Source organism: Chaetura pelagica, unplaced genomic scaffold, assembly GCF_000747805.2.
Source record: "Chaetura pelagica isolate M959 unplaced genomic scaffold, ChaPel_1.0 scaffold94, whole genome shotgun sequence".
NCBI lineage: Eukaryota > Metazoa > Chordata > Aves > Apodiformes > Apodidae > Chaetura > Chaetura pelagica.
In genome coordinates, this window is record NW_009952881.1 from 762,070 (window position 1) to 785,464 (window position 23,395).

At 38.0% G+C, this 23,395-nt stretch overlaps 1 protein-coding gene across 1 annotated transcript in view; it reads left to right on the top strand.

Annotated features, from left to right (window-relative positions):
- Positions 1-49: 49 nt before the first annotated feature.
- Positions 50-23,395, top strand: part of ABCC8 (ATP-binding cassette, sub-family C (CFTR/MRP), member 8) — an 82,439-nt gene continuing 59,093 nt past the window's right edge. The window contains exons 1-8 of the mRNA XM_009995408.1: positions 50-71; positions 690-831; positions 3,453-3,574; positions 9,209-9,375; positions 11,510-11,752; positions 12,586-12,774; positions 18,510-18,674; positions 20,650-20,805. Of these exons, the coding sequence (XP_009993710.1) occupies positions 50-71; positions 690-831; positions 3,453-3,574; positions 9,209-9,375; positions 11,510-11,752; positions 12,586-12,774; positions 18,510-18,674; positions 20,650-20,805 (1,206 nt within the window). The remainder of the gene's footprint in view (positions 72-689; positions 832-3,452; positions 3,575-9,208; positions 9,376-11,509; positions 11,753-12,585; positions 12,775-18,509; positions 18,675-20,649; positions 20,806-23,395) is intronic.

Consider the following 23,395-nt stretch of genomic DNA (forward strand, 5'->3'; position numbering starts at 1 on the left):
CGGTAACGTCAGGCTGTGCTTACCGGTAGGTGGCCCGGTGGTTTCGTGCATGCGGCTGTCGGTACTTTCGAGTACCGTTCTGCTCAGGCTGGACTGTCCTCTAGATCGGCACGGCACGAGCTGTCTGGTTTAACACTCACTTCTGCTGATCATAAAAGGCCTGGTGCTGAAACAACAGCACAACTGTTAAAATGGGGTCAGCTGAAGAGCTGCTGCGGGTAATCTGCGTTTATCTGGCTGTTCTCAGTACTGCTGTTTTTTATCTAGATAAAGAGAACGAGTTTTTTATTATTTGTTCTTTTTTTAGTAAGTTAAGGTGTACATTCTTTATTTGAATACATCGAAGTAAAGAAAAAAATAGTGTATGTATTATAGTGTTTGTGCACATTTGTCAAAATGTTCATTCCTTGTTCATTTGTCATTTATTTAAACTTCATATATTTGAAAAATATTTACTGCATGCAATTACTTGATAGCAAGTTGTTAAAAGTCTAGGAGTTTAAGGCTTCTATATGAAGTGAAGCAATGAGAACAGAGTTCTGAAAACTTTCAAATACACACGTTTAACTATGCAGTTGTGTGAACTTCAGTGAATAGTTTGTTTGCTGTGTATGTGCTTTTCTGTGTGCAGGAGCTTTGGATGTCACTCATGTTAGGAAAGCTCCTTATAATTTTCTCTTCCTGTTTAGGATGGGGAAGTCAGAGTTCCAAAGTACATATACATCACAGCACGTGGCTTCATTTTCCTGGCCACAATTTACGCTGGATACTGACTTTTATCCTCTTGTTCGTGCTGGTGTGTGAAATTGCAGAAGGCATAGTGTCTGATGGGTAAGTGTGTGTCTGCCTTCTCCTGATAGCACTGAACGTTTTAAAGGTTTCAGGGTAGGTATTTTCTTCCCATCTAGACCATGTTCCTTATGGTAATAAGCATGTAATCTGTCTTCTTGGTGTTTGACCTACTGACATTGTACCCGAAATTCCACAGACCATGCCAAGTTATGTACACGTGCACAACTGACCTTAATAATTTATAGTTCAGCTTGATGACACTGTCTTTCCAAGGAGTAATTGTAGAGAAATCCTAACAGTTCAAGCAGATGGTGACATTTTCGTGATATGTTTTATGTCTGAGGACCTAGTCCCACAGTCCTCAGTCAGGCAGAATTCCCATGTGCACAGTAGGTCGTTCTGTTCTCCCGCAAACTGAGTTCTGGTCATCTTAATAAAAGAGCAGATCTATTGGGACTTATCTCACACCCCACAGAGTTTCCTCTGATGTTTGTGTATTACATCTGATCTGTTACCTTGAGCAGAGCAGGTCATGTTATATAGGCATGATCCATCATCTGCTATTCAATTTAGGATGTCTTTAAACAATAATCTGCTGGGAAAAGTTATTCCAAGGGAAGCAAGTGATACAAGAGAGTGATTTATCATGGAAAAAGCTGATGTTATGTAACAATTACTATGTTCATCTTCCTCTGAAGAAAGGTCTCGTTTTCATAACTATTATGAATTTGCAACACAAGGATTATAAAGTTGAAGCTCATTGTTAAATGCAACAAAACCTCTCTGTTTAGCCATTTAACAGCTATCCAGCAACCAGTGTCAAGGGCACTGCAGTATTCTGGTGTAGAAGCTAATATCGTCATTATTATCATAGCTTCTCTTTAACATGTATAAATAGGATGTTTCTTAGTGCTAGTTTTTTAAAAATGCTTTTTCTTTTTTCCTGCTTATTCAGTTATCAGGGTGTGGGATGCTGAGAGCAAAATCTTCTGCTTTGAGTTTTTTGTTTTATTTTGCTTTTAGTGATCTTTCTCATTATGTTTATTTGCTGTTTAACTTGACTCAGAACACTGCTGTTAAATAATAAGTGTCACCTGATGAGAATCAAAGCTTGTAGCTCTCCTGGGGGAGTGCCAACCCACAGCCGTGCCTCCCAAGCACTCAGCAGGCTAGTAAGTGCTCCAGTGAATAAAAGCAGATTTTGAGACTCATCAGCTTTCTGAGACTAAAATGGATCATGTTGGTAAGTCCTTTTGGCAGCAATTGAGTGCCAAAGGCTTTGGCACCTGAGCAATAGATGCAGGCTGTTGGAGATATGGTTATATAGGGCAGTTCCAGAAACTTCTGTCTGTGAAATTTAAAAAAACCTCCCACTCCTGCAGTGTTACCTACTGAAGCTTAGGCTATCTGAAGAAATCTGTTCCTGTTGTCTATTTTTCCTTGCTGAGAATTCAGCTCTGATGCACAAAAAGCCCTGGCATCACTAGGAGCTCAGAGACTGGAGATCTTTTCTCATTTTGTTGGGTACACATACAACTCATTGTCAACAAGAGGTGATAAGTGTTTATGCCACAGATTGTCAGCACGGCTCCAGCCAGCTCTGCAGAGCTCACCACAGTGTCCATGTAAAGGAGGACTTTTCTTACCTACAACAGATACAGGAAGTGGTCCTTCTTGGCTCCTATGGATTTTTTTGGGATGACATGTTGTGTCCTATGATGATCTCCAGCTCCCTGACAGCACAGCCTCTTTTGTCTCTCGAGACTACACATAAGTAGCTTTTGCTGCAGCAAGAACAAATCGAGAGATGTTAATTTATTTTCCATGAGGTTCAGAGGACAAGTTGTGAAATTGCCAGAATGTTTGCATCCTGTAGAGTTCCTCTTCGTGCCTCTTCTATTAGACAGAGGAAATTGTACCTCTTGACAGCACAGAACACTCCATTGCTTTTGTGAAAGGAAGAAGTTGGGAAGAGGAGAAGAAGGCAAGTAGGAGGAGAGGGATGAAAATATTATTCTACCCACCTCTGCACAGAAAAACACAGTTGCCCCAAAATTCCCATGATCCCAAAGGGCTGTAATTGGCAGGACCCCCCACTGCTACCTGAAGGAAAGTGTCAGGAGAGTTTTGCTTTATAGAACAAAACTTGAGGGTATATGATTATTTGTTTGTTGGGTTGCAGTTACTGAAAACAGAATTCATCATAATTCCCATGCTGTGGTGCTCTTCCCTCTCCAGAACTGTAAAAAGAAAAGGAAACAATTCCACAAAGTGTTTCAGTAGAAAAATTTAAAACTGTACTGTTAGTTGGTCTTATCTACATATTTTGATGGACAGCTCCTAAAGTAGTTTAGCTTAAATTAACTTTTTGCATTTCAGAGCTGAGCTGCTTCATCTAATTTAAACAATGTTCCAGTTGATTTTGGTAGGAAATAGGGATGCACACATTTCATTTTCAACACAGAGATCAGGTAAAATCCTGCTGTGTGATTTAAGAGCATAAATTCAATTGAAATTCTGAGGGCTTTACATCATCCATAACTCATTCTAGAAAAACCTGTCACGGCTGGCTATGGGATACAATTAATAAATGAAAAGGGAAACATTTTAATAGCTAAGAGGGTTTGATTGTAATAGATGTTCCCTTTTTCCTTTCCCAGGGTTTCAGAATCACGCCATTTACACCTGTACATGCCGGCCGGGATGGCGTTCTTGGCAGCCGTCACATCAGTTGTCTATTACCATAACATTGAAACATCCAATTTCCCAAAGTTGTTAATAGGTATGTCTCACAGCTTTCAAGACGTGTAAATGTGACTGTGGTGCTGTGTGTCTGTGCACTCTGTGACAGGTCATTTCTCCATGGTATGGATAAAGCTACACTTATGTTCTGCTCTGGTTGCCATCGCCAGACTCAGTTCTGAGTTTCTCTGAAGTGGTTCACCCTTTTCAGTGCTTCTAATAACATTTTGTATGGTGTTCTCAGTGATCCAGTGGGCCAAAGGCTGCTCTAGGAAAAACTGGATCTGTGGGAAAAATTGCACATAAAACTCTTAAGTGTAAAAGCTATCCAAATCCTCCTGCTTGTCACCATGTGGCCTTGAAGCATGAGAAAAGATTGAAGCCATCTTTGTGTGTGTGGTCTGTTGAAATACGTAGTTAAACAACATCCCTGACTTTCAGTGTGACCCTGGATATATTGCTCTGCTTACTTGTTCTTGCTCTCCGTTCATAAAAAAAATTCCCTTTGTAATCTGCTTTAGGAATTTTGAATGGAAAATGCTGTGTATAAGAAGTACCCAGTACACTATATTTTCTGCAAGATTGTTGAATCATAGATTCATAGAATCATTAAGGTTGGAAGGGACCTTAAAGATCATCAAGTTCCAACCCCCCTGCCATGAGCAGGGAGCCCTACCACTGGACCAGGTTGCACAAAAACCTCATCCGACCTGGTCTTAAAAACCTCCAGGGATGGGGCATCAGCAGCCTCCCTGGGCAACCCATTCCAGTTCCTCACCACCCTTACAGTGAAGAATTTCTAAATGAATTGTAAATAAACTGTTACTAGAGACAGAAAACCCATTACTGCTGACAGGCATGTAGCTGGTGACATTTTCTCTGCTGTTTAAGTACATTGCAGACTGGATGTCTATAGGTTTAATCATCCTGTGAGCTGCTATTTCTTTGGTGGTCCTGGCTCATCAAATTCTGTTTGAGCTGGGTTTCTGTAGTAGTGGATCGTGCTCAAGTTTGTCTTGTGCCGTTTGTAGCTCTGGGAATCAAAGTTCTGTTCTTGCTTTTATCAGGTGATAAAAAGTCTGTAACAAATGGGTTTGGGAAAGCTTTTAAATATTAAATAAATTTTTAACAGCATGTTGTGGTATGCAAGCATCCTAAACTGCAGGAGCCTCTAATTCCTGTAAAAAAATGTTTTTAAAAAAGTAATTAATCTTCAAAAACTTCAGTTTCTATCCAGGCTTGGCAGTCATTGTCTTCTCGTTTAGGATTGTTTTGGGGTTTTTCTAGCCATTTAAAAGTAGGTTTTCTTTTGTCTTTTATAGCTGGGTGGCGTCTTTTCATAAATAAGTCAACACAGTTTACTTAATGACTTCTCACAGAAGTAGATGTAATGTCTCAGCAAAGCATTGCTAGCTTGTTATGATCACCTATGGAAAGCAAGCAGTGATTTTCTCACTTGTGGGTTTTTTTGTTGTGTGGGTTTTTTTGGTTGTGTTTTTTTTTTTTTATTTCAGATGTATAATGCAGTGTTTAGTAATTTAGCATTGCTACCACATTTCTGCTGCTAAAAAATTGAAAAGTGTAGCACAAATTTACAGTTGGTAATTGATTACCCATTTTTGCATAATCCTTTCTCTGTAGAGATTTCTCTTTTGATAATTTTGTTCAGTATTTAGAGCACTGATGCTGGATAAGTTCTGGACAGTATTTGAATAATAAGCAGTTATACCACTGAATACCAACACTTAAGTGTTATTGATGCTAAAGCTATTAGTTGTGAATTTTTATTTTGCAAGGATAATCCAAGGAATAGGCTCCTATAGAAAGCCTATTCTTAATAGCTAACTCTTAGGGAAAAAGAAAATAAAACTACCACAATCTTTTTCTCTTAGTTGGTCTGATTTTAATTTTAATCCAAAGTCTTCACAAGCTGAGGGTTTTCGATTTTTATTTTATTTTTGTTTTTCTTGTCCTGTGTAAGAGAACCTAAGGCATTTCTAGAAGTCTCCAATCTTTATATTTTACTGCACAAATTTATTGTTATCCAACTGTGAAAATTGGCTAACTGTGAAAAATGTCATATTTCAATGTTAATTGCAACTACTCCATATTGGCAACTGGGACTAGGATGTGGTAACTTTATGCAAATTAGCCCAGTGTAAGACAGTTAAACTACACCTATGCTGAGCTACCAACCCACTAGAGTGCAGTGTAGCCATGAAGCAGCTTTTTTCTAGAGCCTAGTACAAATGAGGCAAATGGAAACCACGAAGAGCTTAAGTTGGTGATAATCTTTTTGCTGAGTGTCTGAGAAAGGAAACCAAAAGAATGTTCTTCGTTAGTAAAATGTTGTAGAGGAGATCTAATGTTACACACGCACAGAATAAAGTAAATGACCTGATGTGGCATCTGCTTCTCAGCATCATTGAAGTTCCACCTGACTGCAGGGCATCATCTGTCTCAGCTGCAGGATCAATGTCTACACTTACAAAGAGTTGGTAGCCATATAAAGCAAAGGATAACTGAGCCCTATCCAAAAGTTACTAAGTCCAGTAGGGAATTCCTCACTGATGCAGTGCCGAAGACCCTTAAAGGCTTTTTCATTAATTCTGTACAGGATAAAATTTCCCAATCCTGTGAAACTTTCAGATGTTTTCTTTTTTTTCAAATCTTTCTCGCTCTGTACCTTAAAGAAACCAAGTCCGTTTGTAGTTCTTCAAGAGGCAAATACCATAACAGACCTGGGGATTAGCACATTCCACTGGGGAGTGCAAGACAAGGACATAAAGTTCCCATACTGATCCTGCCTTTCAGCTTTATGCCCTGGCTGTTGGCTATTTGGAAATAGTCATAATCTCTTATTAAAAAAAAAGTTGACAAGATTTGGAATATTTATTCTCTGAAGCTAATGACTGAGTCCAGGATCCTAGTTGAGTGTCCATACTATTAGAACACTTTGATCAGGTCTGAATTTGGTTAACTGTGCATGGTTTTGACCTGTGATTATATTTCATCAAACATAGCGTTTCCAGTGTTATGCTAATTTAGGTGCTTTCTGCACAGTGTTGCCAAACAGATGCACAGCAGTTGTACAGCTTAGCAGGACACGTTTTAGAATAGTTTTCCTACTGATTTGGGAAATCTGCTAACTCTCTCAGCATTCAAAATATAAAACTGAATGGTAGTATCTGATTGCACCATTTTTTAATAGATAAGCCTCAGAAATTGAGAAGTATAAGAAAACTGGAAGAATAATAGGACTCAGAGTTTTTAATCCAAAAGGGTTAGGAGTATTGGAACACATATGATAGTTTTTTTAAGATTTTTTTTTTTAACCAATTGTAACTATAGGACTGTCATGCTATTCTTGACAGTAATCGAGTTTTCTAATTTAAATTACTTGTACCTTGAGATTGTAGTTTATTTGGAATCAGTTTGTTGTTTAAAATTAACTTCCTGTTATAATTTGAATATAATACCTATTGCTTAGTACACAAAATTTGTCTCCACATAGACACAGGTTAATTACTAGATCTCATCCAGTTATAAGGGCATGATTTTTCAGATCTTGGGCTTCATCCAATAAAGATGTAGAACCATTTCAATTCCACATTGCTCAATTTTCAGTGGTCTGGCCCCAGGTGAGAATCTACACCCAGGTGTTGTGGGTAGCTGAAAAAAAAGTGAAGTACTTTAGGCTGCAGGCATCTAAAATAGTTCTAAAGCAGGTAAATGAAACTATGCCTCTGTGGTCTGATCATTAGACAGTTCAGGCTAGTTGAAGTTCTTGGTCATGCTTCCTAGAATTTTTCAGCCAATATGTATTCATCAGCCAGATGATGAAAAAAAAATTGAAAGAAAGACACATAACTCTCTTTTCCAGGCACCCTGAATTGCCTGTGAACATCCTCCAGATTAGGTTATATACGTATGTATACAAAAGTGAGAAGCTAAATAAGTTCAAACAGTTCTAAGAGGTATGACAGTGGGAGGTCAATTATCACCTGAGAATATTGTGTTTGACACTTCATAATACTTCTTATATAAAAGATAAATTAATGTTAAAATAATAATGATACTTGAAAAAGGTCATATAGACCCTTATTTATATCCTAAGTAGGAGAATGGTTCTGCTAGTTCTTATTTCTTCTTCCAAGAGCTCTGCATAAGTACCAGTTGGGTTGGTTGGTTTTTTTCAGGTGTCCTCTGCTGGTGCAGATTTTCACTGTGCTGTGTTTGTATAAGTCCTTGGACCATGAAAGAAGGCAAGACATAAGGATTAAAAGGTAGTTAGGAATAGAAAAAATGTGGAATGTATTCTTGGACTAAGTGAGATTTTAGAGTCAGGCAAATAGGAAAAGTAGGAAACAGCCTGAAGCAGGGTAAGATTTTATGCAGTTTAAGTTGGAAAGATGATAGAAACCCTCACATGAAAAGGCTATAGTTTTATGAGGGATTCTGTAAGCACATCTCTTAAATCCTCTCTGCAAGGCCATCAGCCACTAAAATACAGTCCTGAAATACCTGACCTCTTAGTGCTTTCTTCTTACAAACTGGTCTGTTAATTTTAGAGGAAGATGGACTCTCTTGACAGATGTCCTAATGCCCAGTACCTGTACTGTTCCATTTACTGTCCTCATTTAAATGAGAGTTTCAAAACTCATTTCCACAGAAGCAGAATGGCAGCCCCAAATCCCATAGGAACTCTGTGTCTTGAATTTAGTTTTCCACATAAAGAGTAGTCCCACAGTACATCGCAGCAGGGCTTTCTAGGCTGCCTCGAAGTAGCTGGAACACCACAAATTCTTTTAAGTTTGTGCAAGTTCCTGATCATGATCTGTATTTGTAGGTTTGACTTGCAGTTGCTAATGTCTTGGTTGAAGACTCTCTGTAGCTGCAGGAAGATACTCAGAAAGCAAATCCATGTTTTCTTTGGCAGCTAGAGTGCATTCCAGATGTTTTGCCATGGCAGATACAGCATCAGTGAAAGATTCATGTGAAAGGACATGATTCTAGAAGGTATTTCCTTAAGGATGGGGAACAGGAGCTGGTTTATGGCATGGTGAATGGTACGGAGTGTTTCCAAATCACAGGAGCTCACTGCAGAGATTATTTATCTATAATTGACAGTAGCACTTTTAGACAAGAAGTTCAGTAGAGCTCTATAATAGAATTTGTTGTGTTCTACAAATGCCAGAACCTTCTTCCTTGATGTGCCTAAGTATCTGCATGATAAATTGCATGTGTGGAATTTGTTGAATAATCGAGCAGTAGCAGTTTGTAGAAAATACTTTAATATCTCTTCCTGCATAGATCCCAGAGATCTGCAGGGGTGATGAGATAACTTTTTCTTCAAGCCAAATTTGTAATAGTCTTGTAGCATTAACCAGATTTGAAGAGTGTCATTTACAGCCACCTTCACTTGCAGGGAAACTCTCTCCCTTGAACTCATGACACAGATGCATGTTTACAACAGATGGAAATTTCCTTCAGCAGACTTTACTTTGTAAACTTGCCAAATATCACTAAATCTACTAGGAAAGGGATTTGGAACTAACATTATTGTAATATTTTCATGGTTTTATCTATTCTTGTTGCATTCATTCTGAACAAATATTTAATGCTATATTTTTGCAACTGTGCAGCTGATTAACTTTTTTTTTTCTCCCTCCAGCATTGCTGTTTTACTGGACTTTAGCTTTCATAACTAAAACCATCAAATTTGTAAAGTTCTGTGATAATGGGGTTGGATTTTCTCAGCTTCGATTCTGCCTGACAGGACTCCTGGTTGCTCTATATGGAATGCTACTGGCTGTAGAAATCAATGTCATCAGGGTGAGGGTAAGTTAGAATTATGGGAGTCCTCTTCTGTGGTTTGGTTTTGGGGGTTTGTTTTTTTCCATCATTCCTCTTTCTGTACTTACTGTGAAATGCGTTTCCAAAGGAGAGAGAAAAGTCCACTTAGAAATGTATTTGAAAATCAAATGTTAACTGAACTTTGTTAGGCCAGATGAGTATAATTTTTTTAAATGCCAAACTCCATTGCACTTAAATGCAGATTAATTTCATCTATTGAAGTTTAGTTTTGAAATGTCTATGATGATTCACAGGTTCAGTCTTCAGAAGCAGGTATTTCTGATACAAGGAAATCCTGTGTGAAAGGGATTGTTTGGTCTATCAGAGTATCTTAGACACACAAATAACAGGAGAGAACCACAGTGAGTGATTTATTGGGACAACGGGGGTTGCTATCTAGCCTCCCTGCTATATGTTTGGGGTTTATTTTGTCTGTGGTTTCTGCAGTCATAATCCAAACTGGCTTTGGAGACTGCTGGATAGATAAATCCCAAAGTTCTTCCCTTCACCTGTTCCTCACTTAACTGTGTCCATAGTTATGACTCTGTGTCTCAGGAGGGAAAGAAAGTTTTCCATTAAAATTTTCTTGCTTCTTCCCTTGTAATCTGAACTGTTTCCAGTAACACCTTCAGCAACGTGAGTTGCCTCAATCACATATTTGTTCCTTCCTTATTTTCTTGGGGAATTTTGTGTGTCTGTATGTTTATTTGATAACAGGACAAAAATATGTCTAAAAGCAAAATTTTCAGTAAGATTTTTGAAAGAAAGAGTAATAAAATCCTCAATGCTATGTGTCCAGTATTTATCATAAATGAAAATCAGTGGATTGGCTTGTGGGAAAAGTGAAATTCAAATGTGATATTGGAGAGACTTGCTTATAAGCCTCCCCATAATAAAACTGCATAATAAAATGAGATTTAATCACTGGAATTATAGGCCACAAGGAAGACTAAAAATTGTCACTGATTATTGTAATTTTTTTAAAAAATATTTTGTTTATTTGGATTTAATTACTAAAGAATGTAATTGATACATAAAATTAATTAGCCAGCAGTATGTATTTTTAATGCCTATTATGTCTATGGCAGAATTTTGAGAAACAGGCTTTTTGCTGTAGCTGCTGAAGGAAGGAATTGGGATGCATGGAGAACTGGCCACTGCTGAGGGGAAGGAGGGCTGAGAAGGGGCAAGGGGAGTAGAAAATTGCCTCTGTGCAGCCAAAACAGCAGACATTGGCCTCGCCTTCCCCTGTCTTCTTCCAGAAGACAGAAGATTGACTTGTTTGACTTTCAGTCCCAACTGTACCTTTTCCTTTCCTTCTACTGTTTCTGATTTTCCTCTAGATGGTCTTTCCCAACCCCATCACCATTTTTTCTAGTATCTATGATTTATTTCTCCAACTTTGCAAGGAGAAAAGGTAGCAGTAAAGCATATCCAGAGATGCTACTAATATTATAGGTACAGTCATGAGTACAGATTGAATGAAATATGTGATTGAGAACTCTTCAGAAATGAAAGGTGCATTTTTAAGAGGCTTGTCTTTTCATTCCTCAAAATGAGCAATGCCTGGAACAGTTTTATCTTGACAACAGGAAATTATCTGCAGTCTAACCTTGCTCTTTCGACATTTAAGTCAATTGAGACATTAGTTGGTGCCATATGCGATCTGGTTTGGTGGTTGTCTGGACCAGTTCAGGAGAACAGAAGTAGTTCCATGTTCTGAGCTAACTAAATGTGAGGCAGTGTGGTATGGAAGATGAATCACTGTGATAGTCTCATGGCTGGGCCTAAGCCAGTATGTCCCACATTGTGCTCTCTAGAACTCAGAGGCTGTAGTATTTGAAATCTGGGGGGCTGTCTCTACAACTGTGCAAATTTGTACCCTGGTAGTAGTGAATGTTTAGGCTGGTTTATCTCTAAACTGGATGCCTCTGATTTTCCTCAGTACCGAGGAAGCCGCATTGCCATATTGGGTGAATCTGAACGCCTAAGTTCCCTGAGTACTTTTGGGAAACCAGAAATGATTCTTTGATTATCTGCTTTATCTCTATCTATTCTTTGCAGACTTTTATTTTTTGTGTATTTAGTGTGACACTGTTGGAGTTATTCTGAATTTCAGAGATATGTTTTCTTCAAAACTCCTAAAGAAGTTAAACCTCCTGAGGATCTCCAGGACCTTGGTGTTCGATTTCTCCAGCCGTTTGTGAATCTGTTATCCAAAGGGACATACTGGTGGATGAACACATTCATCAAGACTGCCCATAAAAAACCAATCGACTTGAAAACCATAGGCAAACTTCCTATTGCTATGAGAGCTCTGACCAACTACATCCGCCTTAATGAGGCCTTTGAAGCACAGAAGGTATGCAAAGCATGGAATTATGCCTATCTGCTAACTCATTACTTTTTATGCTATGAGCATGTTATGAAATTCTATAAACAGACATGGTGCAAATGAAGTATCCATTAGCATAGCTTTCCAGATATAAAGAGATTATGCACACGATTGTACCTCGTACAGATAATGACATTTTTCCACCTAACATGCAGGTCAAACACATTGCTGGTGAAATGCATGTAAAAGCCATATGGCCTCTATTTTGGTGTTGAAAGTAATTGTGGACTACATTCAGTGAACGCCTTTATCATTCTTCCTAATAAAACCCTCGAATCATTCAGTTACAGAGTCAATATTAATAAGGCATCACAGGACTATTTTTTCCATGTTATTTCAGTTACAGTTTGCCCATAGGAGAATTCAGGGCTGAAACCACCTCAGCTCAAATTCTGCCTGAGTTCCTGATGGGAGCTTACTGAATTCAGGATTTTAAGTCTTTTGCATTCTGTCTAAAAAGAGTGTAGGTTTCCAGTCTCTTTGTTCACCGGAACACAAAACCTGTCAGTTCCCTCTTTTTTTCTTTCTTCCCCAGCAAGCCACAAAGAACACATTTTTTTGATCCCTATTAAGAGCAGGAAAGAAATAATGGCTCTTTTTGTAAGGTGGAGGAGAGTACAAATTAATGCTTTGTTCTAACTCTAGAAAAACAAATGAAACAGTAATTGTAGTTCCTGTGCTTTTCTAGCTCAAAGATTGCAACTAGTTGTCAATTAATTAAAGGAGAGAAAAAATACCAATAATTTATCAGACCTGAAGTCTGATATTGTAATCCTGACTTGTTTTTTTATTCTGAACAGAACAAAAGGTCATCATCTCCACAAGGATCCAGGTCAATTTGGCGTGCTCTCTGCTGTGCTTTTGGAAGACCCTTACTTCTTAGTAGCACATTCCGTATTCTGGCTGACTTGCTTGGATTTGCTGGTCCACTCTGCATCTCTGGGATTGTTCACAATGTTGGGAAAGGAAATAACACCATCCGCCCACAGGTACAGCCAAAATGTCGTAAAAATAGAGGAGTCAAAATAGTAATGCTATAAGTATGTGTTGTTTGGCTTTAGTGGAGACAGTGACTCTGCAATGTATTTGTGAACACTAGAAATGACAGCATGCACACACTGCCTGTTATCCACACCTATACCATGATGGGGAGCAAAATATGTTACCTATATATATATATGTATATATGTAGACAGGCTTGCATTCTGGAAAATAACCTCTATCAAGATAATGATGAAGCATATCCAGAATCCCCATAGTATCATAAGGATTTTAAGTACAGTCTTAAGTAGAGACTGAATCAAGTATGTGACTGAGTACATTTTGGAAAGAGATTTTGAAAGTGTATTTTTAATAGGCTTGACTTTTCATTTCCAAAAATGAGTGATGTCTAAAGAGGATTAAAGCAGGCTTTTGTCATTGCAATGTAATGCCAAATAAACTAGCTGTGACAGAGAATTTCCACTAGTGTCCTTGGGGAGATTGGTTTTGAAAGATTAACTGAAACTGATTTTTAAAGAATGTTACTTAAATGAATGTTCCCTGAGAAGCAGCAGACATACTTCTGGGTTAACTAAAAAAACCCCAAGTCTCAGGAAGCATCTTCTCAGGCTGGATTTCTATGAGAAATCTCACTTTAATTTTCAGCTCACTTACTGTTTGATATCAAACTTTATTTCTGAAGCCTGTTTACACTACTGGAAATATACCCGTTCACTCAATAACACTTTGGGTTAGGCCCACTGTACATATTGAAATACATCAGATGCACTGCAGAAAATTTAACAAAGGCTTCAGGCTACAATTAATTGTATATCCATCTGCAGTCCTTACCTAATATTTGGAAACTTAATATAGCAAGTAGTTTCAGTGGAAACCAGTGAAAGCAGGAAATTAAAAAATAAAGACTATAAGGCTGTTTCAGCAAAGTACTGTGGAAGCTTTTTAGCTGCTTCATGACAGTTTGTTTGGACTGCTCTTTCAGCTGAAGTGATACGAAGTCACTATTTACAGACTGTCCTCTTTAATTTTCTTATTAAATTGTCAGCTAGTGTCCCTCTGTGAAAACTGCTCAGGTTTAGTCCAGACAGGCTCTGGATGGAGCCTCATCCAGCCTGGACACCCTCACTGTGTCCAGATAAGCAGTAGCCTCATGATTATTGTGTTTTACACCATTTGGGGATCACCTAACAGCAATATTCTCTGATGGTGACAATCCATGAGTGACATTTAAGGGTGTATTTTACCTTTGCTAAAATGTTTATACTTTTTTTTTCCTGTCAAGAGGCTAATTACCTTTACATTCAAAAACAGCTTTTGCTGCATTTGATTAACTACCTTTGTAAAATGTATAAAGTCTTTCTATTTAAACTGTCTGTGAACAGACTGGTGTGTTCAGGAGAACTCCTGAAAAAGCACACCAGCTCTACTGCTAGGAATGTTATATGCTTACTTGTAATGAGTAAAAAAAGGACAGCCTTGCTACCTTAATTGTTTGCTCCTGAAAATTATGTAAGAGTGGGAAACAAGGCTGCTAAAACACTGTGTTAGGAAGGCAGGGGTAGGTTGAGAGGAAACATTACTTGTCTGATGTCCTGCTGAGTTTGAGGACATTGGAAAGAATTACCATACAGTGAGACAGAAGCAAACAAGCAAAATAAGCTGTGGGTACAGTGAAGGGCATCTTTACCCATCTCTTAAAGTGACATTTCTTCATTTTTTAAAATAGTTTAGATTGAGGAAATCTTGTAATGAGTCAACTGTATCTTCCAAACAGCAATTATTTTTGTGAAACTGAAGGCAGAAAGATAAATCCTAAGGTATAATATCTGCTCTATTCTTTAGGCCCTTTTTGACAGATATAAACTGCTGTGGAGCTGGAACTCTGGGATCACATGGGTGTCATGGGCAGTATTAACTGCTTTAGCTCGTGCTGCAGTTAGTCAGAGCATGGCAGCGTTTTAAATTCTGTCGTGCTTTTCATGTTTATTTATAACTCTAGTATCAATATTAATGGTCACCCTGGAACTTTCTTATGACATTAATTTCTCTGAGTGTTAATCATTTCACACTGAAGAAGAGACTGTCAGCATGATAACCTTTATATTTTGCTGGTAACATCTTCCACATTGCAATGTTAGGATTAGCAGTTCCAGTATTAGGAATATCTACTGACATAATACACCAAACCTACATTATTTTTAAAGCTCTAGAAGTCATTTGTTCCAGTGTAGCAGAAGAGCCAGTATAGGGTCTTTAAGTATTTAAATACTGGCATTTTGCTCAGTATTTTACTGGTTAGAGCCTACTGGCACTGGTATTATTCTGAAGTTGTCAGGAAGATGAGACATTGAATGTCTCCAAAGCCATTTCTGAAAATGAAACATCAAATTAGTTGCATCAGCTTCTCAAAACAAGCTTCTTTCCCTTATGTGCACATAAAGCTCCCCCCTAACTACAGCAATACTCCTATCAATAGTAATAAAATTCCCCATAATCACCATCCTTTTCCTGACATCCCACTCCGTCAACCCAACCCTACTTGCCACCATGGCAATTGCTTCAGCTGTCTTTTGGGCTGAATAGGACTAAACCAAACACAAGTCTGAAAAGTTCTTGGCTTCTCATTCATCTCCCACCTATGATGAAGAGCTATTATTTTCATTTACAGCTCAAAACTAACCCTCTTACCATTCTACCTATACTGCCTGGTAACTGCCACTGGGTTCCTTACCCTAAACACAACCAAGACCCTAAAACTATCTATGATAATAATCTTGTGGACAAAAACCACTGTACTAAATGCAACCTTAATAATAACACTTACATCTCTAGCTGGACTTCCCCCTCTGACAGGTGTTCTACCTAAATGGCTCACCATCGAAGAACAAACTAAACAAGAAATAACTTCAACAGCCACAATTATCACAGTCTTCTCACTACTACGACTGTTTTACCTCCATCTCACATACTATTCAGCAATTGCATTCCCATCCACACCTTATAAACTACATAAAACAGTGGCACATCAACAAATCAACAAACAACTTAATTGCCACCCTCACCTCTCTCTCAACCTTACTCCTTCCCCTCTCCCCAGTAATCCTCATCACCACATAGAAACTTAGGATAACACAAACCAGAGGCCTTCAGAGCCTTAAATGAGAGTTAAACTCTCTTAGTTTCTGCTTAGACCCAGAGGACATTAACTTGCATCCCTTGGTGCAACCCAGATACTTTAATTAAGCTAGGGCCTTGCCTAGACAGGTGGGCCTTGAACAAACTCCTAGTTAACACTTACGAGCACAAATATTATAGATAAACTGGATGCATCTATTTATGCTATTGACCAATTTTGGAATTTTTCTTTTCCACTGTCAAGGCCTTACAAGTAGCATGGGAGAAGACTTGGTTGTACTTGTAATTTTCTAGACCTGTGGTGCATTTTCTAAAAGCTTCCAGGCTAAATATAAAGCCTTGAGTCTTCCTTTGTATGCTTCAGAGTTACAACAACAATAAATTTACAAATACAGTTAGATCTTGCAAGGGTCAAAGACAAATTGACTTGATTTGAAAAGCCAAACTAGTAAGACTGTAAATCAGCTGGAAGAGAGAGTCAGTTTTACTGTACCATAACTTTTTGTTGTATATACTGCTGCTCTGGCATATTTGAATTACTATGGAATAAGTAATAATTTAGGGTTTAAAATCCCCTTACAGTACATTTAACTAAAACTGTACTTTGCTGAATTGGAAATGTACCTTGATGAATTGGAAAATATTATGATCTGAAAATTTACCTTCTAGAGCAAGAAATAAGTTATTAAGTGAAATAGTTTTTATTCTATGTTTGTCCCAAATGGGACAGGGTGGCAGACGAGATGTTTGGGACAGTGTTCAGTGCATGAAACTCAGCACTGTTCAGTCTCACTGATGGAAATTTTTCATGTTCTTGTAAGTTCTTACTTATGTAAAAGTAGTATATGACCATCAAGATGCCTCCATATGCATATAAGGAACATTTGCATAAACAAAGATTTAAAGGAATGAAATAGTAATTACTTGCTTCGCCTTACGTCCAGCCTTGGTCTGAATGTCAGTAGCTTGTAAAAGATGCCACGTAAGTGGGAAAAGAGAGTAAACCCAAGAAATCCACACAGGTCTGTGTGAGTTTCATAGTAGACAAAAGTCGTGAAACACTTGTTTAGTTTGGCCAATGTTTGAAGAAGAGTCAACCACAATTAATTTGGAAGTGAGCAGATACTTAAGGAGAATGACTCTTCAGTGTTAATGAATGACTTGCCCGGCACCTTAAAATAGACGTTGAGAATAGATCATGTGCCTAGTACAGCAATGGCAGAAGCAATCATGAAAGTTAAAAGATGGAGTAAAAAAAATACTCTAGGACTTTGGTTCCTCAAGAAGATGAAGTGACCTATTGGGTCACCACAGCTGAAAGGACTTGCTCTTCTTCCTTTCATATTCTTTGTCATCCCTTCTCCCGTTTCTCTTTTTGCTCTGGCTCTGGTGCTAGCCAAACACTTGTGGTCTGATTTGGCCCATTAAAACAAAAGAAATGTAAAAAAATAACTTCCTAGGCTGATTTTCTTCTGTCAGTGATTTGAATTGGCTAAGGAAGAATCCAATTAGCTTTGAAAATAATTCATAGTAAGCAACAGAAGCATGCAGATTGGAGCAACCCAAGTGCAATTGTTAGGGTAGAGAGAAGTTCCATTCCTCTTTCAGGTGTCTCAGCCTCATCTCACAAAAGCACAGCTTTAAAAACTAAGTTTACCACTGCATCAACTTGTCATGTAGGGTTTCTGGGAATGGTTAACGGCAAGGTACAGAGAGTGAGAATTTGTGAAACATAGTCCATGAAGTGTTAGAGCGGTCTTGAAAATGTCAACAGCAAAGTAACTGTAGGCAGGAAGAAATGTGCTGAGCAGGGAATACAGCAGGAGTGTAAATGACAAGAAGCCCTGTTAGAGGGAATAGAAGGATGCCTCTTCCTGTTTTTGGCTTTAGTGGTGGCACAAGCCAGCAATCAAAGTCTTGAAGGAGCCAAGGGGAGAAAGACGAAGGCAGAGACATTTTAGTTTCAGAAGGCTTCCCAAGGTGATCCAGCCTCTCCACTAGTTAGGGCTCCAAAGGTGTCTGTTGTTAAATATAATATAGAATAAATGCACTGCTTCCCAGCAAACTAGAGACATGCTGCAGAATGCATTTTATTGATCTCATGAACTTGCTAGATATAATGACCATAAATAAAAATACTGAACAAGATGCTGCAAACCAAAATAGTGTGTATAGCTTCAGGAATTGAAAGAATATGTTTTCAGCAAGTTGTGAAGGACATTTTACTGTTCAGTAACCTGAGGTGCTAAAGTAAGGAGACTTAATTTCTCTGAAAGAGCATTTAACTATTCCTTTCTGACAATGGGCAGTGCACTTCTTTCAGCAGATAACCATATGGACTTACTCAAAGTGTCCTAGAGTTTTGGAAGGATATCAGAAATCCTGTAAATGTCATTCTGCATTTAAATGAAGCTTACTGAGCTAGCACATTATATAACTACTTCCTTGAATTTAAACTGTGGGATTTCGGGTATGGTTGCGAACATGTTCAGAATAATAAATTGTGATTATTCCTGAGCAGTTAATTATGCAAAACTGGTAATTAAATTACCATTGCAACTGACTTCTAACTTTTTCTTTTTTGTAGACTAAAATTCTTGGTGTTTTCTTTATTTCATCTCAAGAGTTCCTGTCCAACGCTTATGTTTTGGCTGTACTCTTGTTTTTTGCTCTTCTATTGCAAAGGACCTTTCTCCAAGCATCATACTATGTTGCTATCGAAACAGGAATCAACTTGAGAGGTGCAATACAGGTAGCAGATATATTATTAACCTATTTTCATACAATTGTGTGTATTTAAATATAAATTTTATTTTAAAACAAATTTAAATGTAAATATAAATTATAATTATAGTCATTGAATTCAGAAACACATCTCTCCTGAAATGTACTGAAAGTAACTGTTGCCATTAAAGATTGTGTTTAACTTAGACCAGCATTCTCTTTCCTTTGCATTTCATTTGATTATTTATTTGATGATTTAATACTGTATTTCTTGTAACATTTGAGCATAAATTTGCTGACAGTAAAACTGAATGTAACTTTTGAAAGAATTGAGTTTCTGAACTAAACCTCTTCCATCTCAAAGGTGTGTTTTTGTAACATCCCATGCAAATAATACAGCTTTAAAATGTCTTGTAAATGTACTCTGGACAAAAGAATAGGTTGTATTCCCAATGCATGTAGTAGTGTCTGATTTCATGAGTCATGCCACAAAATCTACCAGGCATTGCAGAGTCTGTAATTACTGAACATAAGTAAGATTGGTCAAATGGAGTCCGTAATTATTGTATAACTGTGAACAGCAGATCAAAGTTTTGTGTAATACACAAAGATCTGTGCCTGGAAATGAGAGAATTGGGTGTAAGATTACAATGTGATATTGTCAAGTGCACTGTCCGAAACCTACCCTTGAAAGCCACCCTTATAAGTTACACTGTTTATCCACTGAACTACATGGATCCTGGGAAAGTTTGTGTGATAGATGGATGCTTTCAATAGCAGCATAATTGTTTAATCCTCTTTTGATCTTACATTTGGAGGCACTTGTCAGCTGCCAGACTTCTGAATTCCCTCCACTGGTTTTCCCTTATTCAAGTGAAGTAGAAAGTTCCTAAATAAAAAAAAATTGATCCAAAATATGTATGAAAAATCGTATGTTTTGTGTCAAGCAGAAGAGCTGCAATTAATACATGGACCACAGCAAGTATTAAAGGGGAATTGCTGGAAAATTAATTTTGTTTAAGAGAAGCTTTGTGTGCCATCCAGTGCAGAGAACACAAAGTCCCAGATAACACCAGCTTTTGGACCATTCAAATTGGCAAATTTCTAGCCATCACTCCAAGCTGCAGAGTAGGTGGTAGTGGCAGTGTCTGTGCCAGTATTTTTAACCGTTTTTTCCCTATAATTTTTCTGTTTTCTTTAAAACATTTATCTCTTTTCCTCACCTGTGTAAACATGCACCTGTTTGATGTGCCCCGTATGACTTGGTCATGATGGACAGCTGGCTCTTGATCCAAAGGCACTCACTGAATCAGGGTGTCTCTTGTCAGCTGTCATGACTGCAAAGCATCACTGTGTAGCTTTTTACCAAACCAGTGGGTAAAAGTACACTTTAATATTGTGTATTAATTTATTTTTGTACATGGTGCTTACTTCTGCATGAAGACAACTGCTGAATTTAGTACTGAATTGGACCTGTGACGTTAGTTGTCTGAATTAAACTTTGTAATGGGACTGAACTCTCTAGCCAAAACGTAGCAACATTCCCAGCCAGGAATATGGTTCTGTGATTGGATGGGACTTGAATCAACTGCCCGAGAAAAATAACAATTATTGTATTAGATTGACAGTTATATATTTAATATATTTTATTTGCATGAGTTATAGCAAGGGATTCCATGGTGAAGCAAGAGGTATAAATCACAGTTACTGATGTGGTTCTTGGGTTTTTGGGCAGTTAAGGTTTTATTCTCTGACTGATACACAGGTCTGCAAAGAGGGACAACTTGGACAGCCATTATGTACCTAATTGCACTGTGCTTTCTGTGGATGCACAGTAACTTAAAATTTTTCATCATAACACAAAAGGCCAAACTTAAAGCTCTTCATTCAAGTTACTGGGAGTGTTTGTTTCCCTCAGCATGCTGGAGTGCACTTGTGTTTTAGATGGAGCTAGAAATCTTATTTTATTTCTATATGCTAACACCTTTTGATCTCTCTTCCAGACAAAAATATATAATAAAATTATGCAGCTTTCAACCTCTAACATGTCTATGGGAGAGATGACTGCAGGCCAGATCTGTAACCTGGTTGCCATAGACACAAATCAGCTGATGTGGTTCTTTTTCCTCTGCCCTAACCTTTGGGCTATGCCAGTACAGGTAAGGAGATTGAATGTGCTTTTGTTATTAATGTACATCAGTCTGCAGTGATTGAATGCTTATGAGTTTTATGAAAGTAGAGATAGTAAAGAAGTTAAAGAAAAACTTGAAATAAGATTTCAAGCTATTAATATCTAGAAACATTGTGGGTAATATCTTTCCCATCTGTAACAGGACTACAGGTATACAGGATTGCATTAGGATCTTGACTCTGCCATATATGCTTTGCCTTTGTAACAAGAATTTATAGGGTACAGCAGGTGATGTTATTCAAGTGCATTTATTTATCAGTGTAGTTAACTGGAATATATTGGGATAATTTGTCTTCTGAATCCCAGCAGAAGCAAGAGAAGCAGCAGTTTATTCAAAAGTATGATCTCTTGGGGATGATATAAAATTCCACAGATTCATTTGTTATACAAAATGATTTTGGTACTTAAACCTCTTAGGTGTCTTTGTGTTCCTGTTTCTAAATACCACTCTCATTCCTTCAGTCTCCTTTCCCACATTCATGACATGGGGCAGACCATTGTTCTGAGCCATGATCCCTCACCACTTGCTCCTGGTTCCTGTGCCCTGTATTCTCGTGGCATGTGTAACATCCCAAGAAATACAGCTGTGTCTTACTGAGTTGTTAAGATGAGGAGAGCAGAGTCCCATCTCAGAGGAGACTTCCATGATTGATATAAATTAATCTAAGCCTTATCCCTTACTGATACAGGAGTCTGTACACTATGTCCAACATGAAAACATGGTATTTTTACCTCTTTCACTGTTGCAGCTCTTAGGTTGTGTGTTGTGTCACATGAACTCCTGGAGCTTCTGAAAAACTAATCTGATCAAAACTAGTCTTTTTTGATTGAGGTAGGATTGCTCTGAGTCTGTGAAATGGTCAGCCTCACTGGGTAGCCATGTGATTAGTCTAAGTTTATGATACCCTCTTTGTAGGGGAGAGAATAGAGAGACAGGGCAAAGAGGGTAGTAGGAGGTCAGAGTGATCTCAGTACAACCTTGGATCATTTTTCAAATTTCATTCTTACTGAAGTCTTTCTTCAATCTTCTACTGAAATGGTAGGGAGAAAGCTAATTTCTTAGTTTGGAAGAGCCAATATTTAAAACATAGAAACCTCCTGCAGTTCCATTTAGGAATTTCCTGAGAAAACTGACAGGAAAGCACATAGTTTCATCTGATATTAATACAGTGCCCTGAAATTCTTTCTGTTTTCTGCCAGCTGCTCAGTGTATTTTTGTTGAGAGTGCTTCAGGGCTAAAAGTAAATACAAGCAAAAGATGCAGCATAGTTTAAATTCAATCAGTATTTTCTAAAAGCATGACTTAGTTCCAAAAACGTTATGAAAAATCCATTGTGTTCATGTTACAAAGGTGGTCTGGTTCTAGCACTATGTGGGGGCTGGTTTGCTTGCTATGGAAGTCAGCTGCAAATAATCTACCCAGCAGCTTTGCATTTGGAGTTGCTTGCTCTTGCCCAAAACTGAAATTATTTTCATGACTCTGTATATGGACTGCAGCTCGCAGAACACATTTTCAGTCAGTTTCTAACAGTGCTTTATGAGTGTTGCTTTGGAGTTCCTGTGTCCATCAACATCTGATACTAGTGATTTTCTTCTATTAGATGTGGAGTGTTTAAAAGCTGGGGATGAGGAAGAAAAGCTAGCCATTCTGGTGATTATATAAATGATAAGAATATCCTTCAAAGAGTAAGGTGCTGGGCTGCTGGCTGTCAGGAGATTGGCATTATTTCCTGACAATCAAGTTACATATTTGAATTGAATGGATGTTATAGTTGTTCCCGTCAAAAAATAAGAGGTTTTGGTCAAGCTGCTCAGATTAGGTCAGCAGTGGTGGTCTTAAAATCACCTAATTGCAAGGTAAACCAGATTTAGCTTCCTAACCTGAGAAAAACCCCACTGGTTTAATTACCTTCCCTGGATTTGTTTTTTTCCCTGACTGAGGAAAATGCTGAGGAGAGAGGCAATGCAGTCATAGTGAGTTCTTGAATGCGTCTGTGTCCTCTTGTGTAGTCTCATTCCTTGGGGAGTATTTGTTCTCTGGAAAATCAGTTGGTGTCCTCTTGAAATACTCTGGGAGTCTTCACACTTTTGCTATGTGTGTTTGAAATGTAGTAAGTTACCATATGTCTTCTAATATCTCAGTGGTAGTGGGGGGTAGAGTTTCCAGAACCTGGAGGAAGAAGAAATCTGTCTGAATCTCTGGTAAAACTTTTGCTAACTTCCATGAGAGTTGTTTAAAGTCTCAAATTAGGATAGTGAGCACATTAAGTTATAAACAGCAGCTTACTAACTGATAGCTTCTTTTAACAGTGCTGTCATGCCTAGGGTTTGCAATTACTCTTCATGTGAGATGTATATGACTATACCTGTTAAAATATTAAGATTTAAAATTATTGTAGTAATTTATGGAGATTGTAGTGTGACTGCATTCATACAGTGTAGTTCCATTTATGCAGGAGTAACTGCACTGGGGTATGGACTGCTTTTCCTGATTTACTCTGGAGATGCTTATACAACAGTTAAAAATATTTTACTTTCTAGAATTAAAAAAAGGGTCA